Source organism: Battus philenor, unplaced genomic scaffold, assembly GCF_028537555.1.
Source record: "Battus philenor isolate CCGP_79_NKW_IND1 unplaced genomic scaffold, ilBatPhil1.0.hap1 SCAF_1, whole genome shotgun sequence".
Lineage (NCBI taxonomy): Eukaryota > Metazoa > Arthropoda > Insecta > Lepidoptera > Papilionidae > Battus > Battus philenor.
The window spans coordinates 7,451,665-7,464,087 of NW_027181661.1; the positions used below are offsets into that span (position 1 = coordinate 7,451,665).

General features: G+C 34.8%; 1 protein-coding gene across 1 annotated transcript in view; it reads left to right on the plus strand.

Annotated features, from left to right (window-relative positions):
- Window positions 1-5,436: 5,436 nt before the first annotated feature.
- The window catches only part of SLO2 (slowpoke 2), a 124,656-nt gene continuing 117,669 nt past the window's right edge, over window positions 5,437-12,423 (plus strand). The window contains exon 1 of the mRNA XM_068765311.1: window positions 5,437-5,630. Coding sequence (XP_068621412.1) covers window positions 5,437-5,630 — 194 coding nt within the window. The remainder of the gene's footprint in view (window positions 5,631-12,423) is intronic.

A 12,423-nucleotide genomic window follows, 5' to 3' on the forward strand; every position in this document is an offset into this window, starting at 1 on the left:
GTTTTGAAGCTATGTATTCTCTTATAGCGTCGTTGAAGTACTAAGCATGTTGAATCTAGTGATTCGTAAAGAAAACTTCTGATGTACGTAAAGTAATTCTAGGTACAAAGGAGATGAGTGACTAAATTTCCGGTCGCTGTCTGTTGCGCATTCTTCATGAGATTAAACAAACTTGTTTGTCAATCTTGCCTCATTGTAAAAAGTTACTGGCGCAACAATTACGTAAAGAAAATGCTTTCTTAAATTCATTAGTAAATATCAAAGACTTCTCGTAAACTGAAGTGGACTATTGAAAACATAAATGACATTGTGGTTACAAATTAAGTTATTATTTGTGAAGGAAAAATCAATACATTATTGTTAAAGATGGAAGATTTTTATAGTAACTCAGTTGAACAGACAGATGACAGGCCATATTGCAGATGATTGAAACGAAGTAGCTATAGGTCATTTAAAGATATTGTTACAGATCAAGTATTATAGGAATCTTCATGGAACTGCCTCTAATTTCTTATGTGCTCGATGTATTGGTGAGAGAGACACAGCAAAAAATTGTAAACGCATCGTGTAATTACTCCCATAACCTTTAATATTAAGTTGCGGTCGTACAGCAAAGAAGAAAAATAATAATTTAAAGTAATATGTTAGTCTTCTGAGTTTTGAAAAAAAAATCGAAAACCGACTCGAAAAGAAACGAAAACTTTCTCAATCTGGGAGAGGTCTTAAATTTTTTACGTTTTTTGTCTTTCATCTGCCAGTTTTTTCGAATATTATTATATCTTTATAGTTTGTTTGTTCATATTTACATTCTGTTCTGACGGTTAACGGACGTTAATACGACTCGACTCGCATATTTTAACTATTGAATTTTCTCTTACGCTATTTTATTATCAGGCAGTGTCACCGCAATTAATTCTATATTTATTATTTTACAAAATGACGTGTTCGGGAGATTATAACTAAAAGCTAGAGATTTTCTGAGAGATGTTTTTTAAAGAAATTGGTATTCCAACAATTGCTTTTTAATACTTATAAAATAGCATATTATTTGTGTACAATATTTAAAAACTTATTTAAAAATACAGAAACATGGTAAATATGAGGTATAAAAGTAACCTCGTAACGCCTGAATTTCGCCTTCAAAGAATTAACAGATCCTTCACGGTTTTAGACGTACTTATGTATAATAAATTTCCACAATATATCTCAATAAATCTTTTATAAAATAAATCTCAATATACTGTTGAGGATTTTTCGGTTCATCGAATTTCGTGAAACTTGGTTTGTTGACTGATTTACATGGTTGATATTATAATACACAAATAAAAAGTTGTTAATTTTATTTTGAACGAGCAACTCTTGAGATACTGGCGGGTTCTTCTACGCAGATCAGCATTCCGAGACGATAATGCTAAACTTATGTATTTAAAGTAAGTTTGAGTATTTCGGGCGTAAAATATATTTTGGAAAAAAATGCTTACTTCAGTATTCATTATTTTTTAGCTTCATACCAGTGTACAACAGAAATTTTGATGTGTATGCAAAACGGGAATTTTTTTATTTATAACTCTTAAATTCATAACACTTCATTATCATTATTATTCCCACCGAAGGTCGTCACTTGCGTGAACGAAATCAGGAGCCCTTAGATCAAAGATATGTACATATATTATTTTCAAGCATAAGAATAATAGAAGATTCAGCAGAAGTCTGTCTGTTTGTCATCTACGTTAAAGTTATACTTAAAATGCAGAATGCAGAGAATGCAGAACATGCTTCATCATCATCCATATGGATACCTGAAAATGAAAATGAAAACTGACTTCTTTAAAATAAAATAAGATTTATTTTATTAATTCAATCTAACACTTATAATTTTGCCATTCGTTTTTTATTATCACAAATGCACTTTTACATTATAGATTTAATGCGAGCGCGTTCTTTGCCGTCACAGCAAAAAAACATTAGATTTCGATTATCTTTTGGCGATAAACCTCCGTCTCGTGGTACTTCATATTATAAATATACTTATAACTAATTTTTTGCATTCAAACGCAGTCATACTACTTTCAGTCATTAAATTATTACACTATTATGTTACCTCCCACCATAATCAGGCAATCTTGAGTTTGGTATGAGTTCATTCTTTTTTTAAGATTAATCACCCATTAGGAAGTTTTATGCCAGATAGAAGGTCTGTATTCAGACCAAAGGTTAAAACATCCTTACATTGATTGGTGCCTTTAAATGGTAATGGCCCTTCAGAAGATATCCACAGGCTTACAATAATTAAAAAAGAGAAAGGAGCGTCGAAAAAAAAGGTAATAGATTAGTTCTTTCTCGGAATTGACTTTTACATAACATTTGTTCATAAAAACTATATGCCTTTTGTTTTATAATAAGTCGAGACCAACGCACTTGCAGCATAGTCCTCTTTCATTAGGAACACGCGTAGACATTTGGTCCAACGAGTAACTGTTTAATTCACCATAACTTGAAATTGCCTACGTTTGCCGAATTGTTAAAACCTGCATCGATTCATTACTTTGACTCTACCGCTCAACACATAAACTTACAGCTTGCTTATGCCGTCATCTCCAAAACAATCACACTCAAAAAACCATACCATTCTAAAACCGAGACACGTATTCGAGTTTCTGGACTGTGCGACGACAGTAAGACATATGCCAAGTACACTGCACAGCGTCATCGTCACCATTTGATAACCAACCGGTCTCGTCGGAAACGAGTTCGGATTGCTTATCATAAGCAACGATAACCCTCTATCATTCTAGTCAGAAGCGTTGCTGGAGTTTATTTTGTCACTCCTTTTCCGAGCGCCAAGCTTTCCAAAGTGGTAGTAGTATTATTGTTAGATAATATAAGAAGTTGAGGTCAAAATATCAAGCATTCGCCGAAGTGATCTAAGAGTTCAGCAGCCTCAAAATCAAGATAAATAGTAATATGTAGCGGCCTGAGCCGAGGCCCTCTTTGGAACCATCATGGGAGTTTCGCTACCTTAAAGCTACCTTAGAGTTCTTAGGAGGGTACCTACTCTCTACGGCGTTGTGTAAGTGTACAAAAATATCAACTGTTGTGCTAAAATTTTATCCCTTTAATTTCTCTCTCTGTCTCTCTATTTAGTTCTTTTTGATGGTGCTGTATGGACAGATTTAAAGCAAGCACGTTTTAGAGTTTATTCAGATGTTTTAAAGCACCTTTTTGTTAATACCTGCATTTCTATGTTGTTGTATGCGAAAGATTTCAGGAGTGGAAAAACAAATGCGAGGGCGGGTTTTGGGTTTTCATTTGATTTATTTTATAACATATATACATATCTTTACATCATATACATACTTTTAAAAAAATTACATACATAATCAACCAACCTGTAATTCGATAGGTTATAAAATGTGTTGAGTCCTAAAAATTGAGAAGGTATAATCCGGTTCACAACCGTGCAGTATAATTTAAGAAAAATGTAATTTTTTAGTGTATTCAAAGGAAGATGGCGTGCAAACTGTCTTAATAATCAAAAACCGAGAACATTTTTTTTTAAAAAGAAAGCGTTAATGTTAATTCGTTAATGTGTTAATGTGATAATGCTAATGCGTTGAAGATAGGTCTGAAAGTAGTTATATAGTAATGTGGACAACAAAAGTTATTGTTATATTTGAGAATATATATACCTATATGAACTCATCAGGAGATAAACATAAGTAGTATCAATTGTTCAATTTAGCTCTATATTAAAAGTAACATGCAGAATATAAATGGAGAAAAATCGAATTGAAAGTATCTTAGTAGTAGTGGTGTAGTAAAACCGGTAACTAAAAAGAAAAAATTAGTGGACTTCAGCTTTCGATAGATGGCGGAATTTGTGCAAACATCTATTATGTATTAACTTTAATAGTAATTTACTAAGGTTAATTTTTTGATGAAAATAAAAACTTAAAATGTTTCATCTCATACGTTTAATGTACAAACTTAACCAACAATATAATTTATCTATTTGCATTGTTATTGAAAATGTTTCTTATCTCTGGTATTTACTAAAAACTGCCCATAGCATGATTACACTTCTTATCTTATGTATAATTTTTTTTAAAATATTGACGTGACTTTATGTAGACGACATACGTAAATTCAAGGTTTAATTGGGACCTTGGATTATAGCGTTACTTTCAGTACTACCCTTCTAGATGCTAAAGTTACACTTGAATATCAACAGATGTCACGAGCTGCAACGAGTTTTGTCGAAAGTATAGGCTCTTCTGCTATTTACTTTCTGATATTATACTCGTCATTAGTAATGATTAACTTCAACTTCAATAGCCATCAGTTAGACATTAACTATAAATATTATATGTATTTTATTGTTTATATATATTACTAAGGTATTTTTAAGGAAAATGTTCAAAGAGATAGATAAAACTGCTATTAGGAGATGTAACTTTGTGGTAGTGTTGCCAGTAACGTGATTTTCATTTATAATGGAATTTCTGCTTTCATTTATTTGAAATTTTGTCCGTTAATTAGAGTAGCAAAAAAATCGACGTGTTTCGAAATTGATCATATGATAGATGCTATGAAAGGAAAGAGATAGCAACACCGTATCGCCTGAGATGCGTACTACCAAAGGACAGAATAGCATACATCGATCCGCCCCACCCCGCGGCATCCGCGCATACTTCACTTTGCCTAATGCATTGCTCACTTCACTCGTACTATCCTATATATGAAACATAGTAGTTATACTTATGTACAAGGCTACTTCCATTATCAAAAAATCCGTGAAGGTTCAGAGTCCGTCTGTAGCGGGCTATGTTTTCATGGACCACGCAGTATCGTTGTAGTTCGCTCGACATTTCCCCTCCTCGGCACGGGATCGTTGGACCCGAAATACGCATGTTGGGAGTAGCAAATCGCTTAGTACTAGTAGAGTCTCTTTGTCGTTGACCGTTATTGTCGTGCCGCTATAAACATAGCCATCGCCTTGCTTAATTGTTGTGACATTGAAATTATTATGTCTTCGAACAAATTTATATTTCGTGATTTTCTATTTTGATGCGTGTTTAGTGGTGTGGTCGAGTGTGTAGTGCAGGCACTTGGCGCGCGTTTGTTTTGGGAGGGCGTATGCAAGGCGGCACCACGTTTCGTCACAGCAAGTTACGATATTCGAATCATTTCTCAGCTCGTGGTTCGCCATCGAAACCGCGCGAGCACTCGGTGAAGGCGGCGTCATTGAGTCGCATAGAGGCTTCGCCGGGGCTGGCTGCGACCGAGGAGTGCGCGAGGGGGCGAGCAGGGCGAGGTCCCGCCGCCGCAGGGCCCGGCGGCGGCGCCCGCCCCGGGTACGGTTATGAGGCCCTTTCAGCCGCTAGCGACGGTAGTGACGTGGAACTCGACGAGGGCCCGGAATACACAGCTTTTGAAATGGAACTGTCAGGTGGAGGAGAATCAGCCGAAGGCCCATCGTCACGAGGCTCAGCAAAAGTTAACTTCCCGCCTGATGTCGAGTTAGAGCGGCGGCCTACGGGCACATTTACTTCGTCATTTCGCCGCGGTCGAGGCCGCTCTATGAGTGCTTGGAGTGATATCAGTAGATCCAGTATTCGCTTCGAAGAACGGTGAGTTGCAATTCAATACATTTATATTCAGCTTACATCGATTACAGGTAATACACATATATAGCTTACTACATGCATTCAAGGAAGTGTTGAAGAATTCTTGCGGAGAGGTGTAAGATACAGGGAAAACAGTTAACGAAGATATTAGACAGCTATTAAAGAAGGGTTTCAATGCCATTATAGGTATTTCTACATACACTTACCATTTTATCATAATTTAGAGTTGATTAAGCATGTTGCTGACGCATCTCCCTCGCGAGCCGGCATGCGCAATGCGATCGTTCTCAACGCGCCACTGCATACGGAATTCACGGGGCGGTTCCTTAAAATTGATCTCTGTTTACAACGACACAAGATTTTAATTTCTTTATTGTTATTTTATATGAACCAAGTACACGACGTCTCCGATGTAGCCATGCATCTTTCGATTCAACTGTAATAGATTGCGACCGAAAATTATTCCATAATAATCATTTTGGCACTATCAGTGAAATATATTGTCAACAGCTGCGACGGGAGACATAGATTTTATAGAGCGGATTTTTGACGGCACTCGTTAACATCGATAGAATTTATTTCCAATTTTACTTAAATAATCTTACTGTAGTGACATAATTGTTGTACTGTAAATTATTGTTGTTTTGTAGTGATGGTGATAAAACCAATTTATGTTTTATATGATATTTTTATATTAATGATAAACGTGAAAATTAATAACAAGCAAAATTATCTCTATTGTGTTTCAGCTAATTGTACGTCCTCCTTTTCAATAACAGTGAGATATTTTCTTTAATTCTAAAACATTAATTTGACATTCAAACTTTTTATTCTAATTTATTTCTTTGTCGTCAAGTCAGTTTTAATAAAATTTTTGAAGAGTATGTACTAATTTTTACGTTTATGACACCGAAAGCATAATTTTGTTTTGTTTTTTTTTATATTCATAAAACCTTTTTAATTGCCTTTGTGTATTTAATTTCTCTTATTACTTTTCAATAATGCTACGAATTCACCTCAGATAATAAATGATAATAATTAAAATAACTTAAAATAATGTAAAAAGTTTTACACTGCAGACAAGCAGACAGTGTTCTAAAAATAATTTAAGTAAGAGTTAATGTTAGTTGAGTTAATGTTTTTAGCAAAGATTTCGTTTGCTAGTGTCGAGATAAAAACTCACACGGTTGGTTTAAAAATGGAATCCCAAACAGTATCTACTTTGCTTTCATTGTAGGAAAGCAGCGTTTATTTTTATTTGAACATTTTCGTGCTCTTGTAAGACGAGGACAGCCCAAAAGCCTTGCGTGTCTCTTTGTAGTTTCGTGACGATTTACCACAAATTGTTAACAAAAATGAATAGGGTCACAAGAGGCATGGGATAGTTGTGACCGAATTTCTGCCATCATGTGGAAAGGAACTATGAGCTTCAATTGATTCCCTGTAGTATTTATAGCTTGAAGATTAACTATAGTGAAGAATGAAATTAAAATGTAGTTGTGAATGTGTGTATTCCAATTTAATTAATTTACATAATTGCATAAAAGTAATGATTAAAGTACAATGGGCGGTTTTATCACACGAGGCAATTCATACCAGGCAACCACATTATGGAAACGGTAGAGGGATAAATGACGGGTAGTTAAAGTGTACATTTATTTGAAACATACACATGTATAAACATACATACATTTACATATATATGTATATGGCATGAACACTCAAAACTCTTATTGACTCTTATCAAAAAACTTTGGTAATTTAATACCCCTACTTTGTTACTACATTCTGCTTTACACACTTTTTTGATTTGCTACTACATTCTGCATTACACACTGCCATGGCTTTAATATGGTCAGGATTATTCCATAAAATAAACTTATGACCCGATAAGCCTTTACTGATATATACTTATTTCCGGACAATTTTAAAAGTGACTGTAACAAATGTCGTTACAATTAAAGTATGAAATTCACGTTCACGATCACGAACCCTCGACATATAAAATTTTTATGCCATAAAGTAACGATACGACGAAAGCCTTTACCTAATATTAAGTGCACCCTGCGAATTACGTCAATAAAGTATTATTAATATATTTCATCATATGAAGAGCAACATTGCAATCAACAACCCGCCTGCCCAGTGTGGGTTTATTATGGTATGTCCTCCTATAGGTATCTGTGGGGGGAAGTAAATGCCTTGCAGTGGGCGTCTATGGGCTTAAACGACGGTGACGAATATTTCTCTTGTTATTTTTTTCTTTTATTATTGATAATTAAAATTTACTTAATGATAACAAGGCTTAATTTCAGAATTTTATATCAATGATATTGACTAATAATTTAGGAGTAGATAGAGTCTATCCTAACTGAATTTAAACATTGTTGTTAGATGTAAATGCGGTATATTTCACACTGATCCAAACGAAAATTCTGTTCCAAAATTACACGGCTATTTCTATACACGTACAAATTATATTTTAAAAGATTCCTATGGTCCAGCGGTATATCGAATGGCACGCCATTTGTTGAGGGACCTTTTAGAAACGCGGTTTCCTGTTTCGACTGGATTTCGCAAAGTGAGTCGTCCATTCCAGAGGCGTTTTTGTAAGCGAGTCACATGTTAAATAAGATGGTTGTTTAAACAGAATGGACTTTGCTCAAAGAATGCCCTAGGTTTTGCTAGTGGATTTGCGATGTGAGTTTAGCACTAGATGCCTAGTTTGAAGTATAGCAACTACTACTTAGGAAAAATTCTGTGATCGTAGAGATACAATAGCTACATATTAACAATGTTTAAACGTTAGACAAAAGTTGAATGTACTTACATTGCTTGTTCATAATTTAAAAAGTGACAGAAAAGTTTCAGTTATTTTAATAATGTTTTCATACAAATCTACTATATAAAGCTGAATAAAACGATCTAAAAACATCAGTATAAAGTACCTAATAGATTTAAACATAACAAACATTTAAACGAATCGTTTAGAGAAGTCTCACAGCTAGAGCGAATTGCATTAAAAACCGGATGAGATTTATTTTTACGAAAGAACCGCAACGTATAATTTGGTTAAAATTAAAAAGTAAATATAAACATTTTAAATACATTAAATATTTACTCAATTACGTGTAGAGTTAAATGCTTTCTACGGTTTTTATGCGTTAAGCGCAATAGGAAAGGAATAGTAAGTATTATAAAAAAGACCCGTATATTTCATTTTACGGACTGAAATCGTCATAATCGTCATTAATTTATTGTGTTTCTGCGTAGAAATTCTTTGAAGAATACCCCTAAGTTGTGGGATAGTGAAAGGGTTATGTTGAACTCTAACGAGCTACACGTCTTACTGTCAAAACTATAGAAATTCTTTGATACAGCACCAAACCGTGATTCGAACGTGTTTAGTTGATAAACAGATTGTGCCGTTAAAAGAAAATAATTTCCATATAATTAAAAGGGTAGTGGTTGCTGGCAACGAAAGGCAAAAGAAGAAAAATATATTTATTTAATTAAAATGGGTAATGGGCAGAAGGCCTGGTCTGATTTTGCACAGCAGCTCGGTACTCCCCTGTTGGTGGTGGTAGCCAGCCGCATGATCTCCCAGGACTGGTCAGGCAGCAGCAAGTCGAGAACAGGGAACGCCGGTAGTTCACAGGATGTGTTGGTTCCGGTGCAAGGTGATATAAATTCAACCTCAACTCAAGGATTGTAGGTTAGTTTTAGTATAAAACTCGCACCTGTGAATAAATGTCATAAAGATATAACACAAGGAGCATCCTTAAATAACAGAAAACCAATCATTCCCATCTACAATCCGGTAGACCTCCCACCTAATGGGAGCCTATGCAAGCAGGCCCCTCACTAGGTAGGCCAATGACATAGATAAGGACGCAAATAGTCGCTGGAGGCGAACAGTGCAGGGCCAGTTATTATGGAGATACTTGAGGGAAATCCAGGCCTGGCAGTGGGCGTCTATCGGTTAAAAAGAAAAAGTAGATCATCTCCGAATATGCCGACATCTACATTCAAATTTACTTAAAGTGCTTTCTACGAGTTGAATTGGATTTCGGATTAATATTAATATTATTTTTCGTCGATCTCTATGTCCATTGTACACTATCTACCTTTAGTTCATCTGTGACGTGACTATATTTAGTTCTGATATCTGTTTGACTTTCTCTTTCTTACACGATATTTGATTTTGTACAAGGAATACAATGGTTTTATTAAATCATGTTTCAGCACAAGCTGCTGCAGTCAAATAAAAATGTAATTTCTTCTTTTGGACACTGTTATCACAGGAGTCTTAAATGGTTTCTTTGAATAGGAGCCCTAAATACTTTTAAAAATTATTAATTATTATGTAACCTCTACTAACGTACCTAGTTTATAGTTTAAAGTGTAAAGATAAAGCCTAACATACATTTTTTCAATCTCATTAAATGTATTAAGTTCTGTAAGTGTTTATGCAAATATTCTCATATTATAACATTTCATTTTTATGGGAGAATTACATTGTAAAAATTACAAAATAAAATCTGTAATGAACGTAGTGACAACTCTTTGAATTTAGTTTTACAAATCTATCATGTGCAGGGAATATCATGTTATGTATCCGTAAGCATGACAAGTCATCTCATAAACCAGGCATAATTTTTGCCTGCGCAACGCGATAACTATATGATTTATTACCCGGCACCGCTGACTTGGCAATTTTGAAAAACATTTATTATGCATTAAGTTTTTTAAAGTAATTAGACAAAAGATTCACGTGATTATATTCACTGTTGAAGATCGAGAGAAGATGAACCACGACATTCTTGAAAGTTTTTCTTCTTCTTTTTAACGGATAGACGCTCAATGTAAGGTACAGGCCTCCACAAAGGCCACGTTACAAGAACTACGTACCGCGCTGACTGTCACTTTAGACGTGTAATACTTCTAGCTACATGATTGACTTTGGGAGGCCTTGAGCCTTCTTATGAAGCCTTAGCGACCACGTTACAGACCCGTACGTCATCACCGGCAACACACATCTCGTCAAGTTCTAAACAAAGCTTCATCATCACTATAATTTTAGCCGTAGCATTTTGCAGTAACTTCCATTCCTGGACAGCCTCTCCTTTACATTTTCAATAGGTTGGAAGCGGTTGCATCCAGCGTGTTCCAACGACAGTACTAAATCATCATTCCACTTTGTAGACATCTTTCGCAGTACTTCCCAGCCCATAGTTTCTACTCCAGAACCGCACTCTCCTTATCCTCTGGGTTCAAATAATCTAAGAGTAAACGTTCATCAAACATTGTAAGTGTAAGAAATATATAAGTAAACCTAAAGTTATATTGTCAAACTTTAAAATTAACATTTAGGAGAAAAAAAATAATTTCGCTGAATACAGAATTTCATGAAATTACAAGAGTGTATATGACTATAAATAAAAATAATAAAAATCTGGAAAAAAACAATGGTAATTCCATTACATTACATTAAACATTATACAATAAACATTATTACATTAAACATAAACATTTTTCAAGATTTTCTTGATGATTTTACAATCCTAGATATGTTGAAATCTTTCATGCTTATTCATACTCATTATAAATAAGCGTCGTAAACTTGTACTACTCAAATGCAGGTGTTTTATATTCGATTTATACACCGTAGCGCCCAGACACCGTTGAATTTCCTTCACAGGAGATAAGCGAGAATCTCTTTTAACTGAAAATCCAGTCTAGCATCTATTCTATTTACTAGAGAATTTATAGAAAAATATTCCACGGCGAACAAATACTTGCTACATTTTGCTAAGTTATAGACAAATGAAAATTATTGTTGGAGGTTAAATATGGTTTCGAAGCGAATGACAAAAGCGGTTTAAAATAATTTGTAAAGAGAATACTTCATAAAATACTACTAAGAGTATACGTAGTTAAAACAGTTTATGAGCACAGATTAAACAATTATCTACATGCATTTTCTCATGGCTCTGTCGTATAGGATAGGTTCATTCTTCGTGGTAAATTCTGACTTCATTCGTTTAATCACCCACAAGGTCAAAAGCATATTTCATAATCATGCTGGCAGCACGGGCTTCCCTTATAAATTTTAATAAGACAGGTGGAAAGCGGTCTTCTTCAGTCGTTTTTCGATGACTTTAACAAGATTTTTTGTTCACGTTGTTAGTGGACATCCTGCGCTGCGCTTGCCAGTCGTTGATACCTACCACAGAACTCTCAGGCCCCAGTAACTACCTGTTCGGCGGGCTAGGTGACCTGCCAACTGCCAGTTTAACTCGCCAATCCGCTGGGATATGCCGGTTACTTTTGTTCGTCAACGGACTTCCTTATTGCTGATACGATCTCATGACGGAGAAGGCTATGCTCGCTTGCTGTTAGACTGTTGAGACCACTTTTCAATTTCGTAAAACTGTTTAAAAAAAATAAGAGAACGGCTGTGGTATTTAATTTTAAATTATAATAGGCTTATTTTTTAATTGAATACAAAATCAAAAGTTACGGCTCGTTAACTATGACATGACAACAAAGCTACGGTATAGATTTCCCAATGATATGTAACCGATACTTGTCAATTAATTTTGTTAGTCGACACCAAGTACGAAAATAAGGTATTAGATTCCATAAACAAATTATCACTTGTTAGACAATGAATAAATGAAACGAATACAATGGAACGTTCACGTCATATTCTCGTAAACTTTCAACTTCAGTTCAAACTTTTAGTTTGCTAACTTTTAACTTTTAGTTTGTACTGTATTGTATTAACCCCATA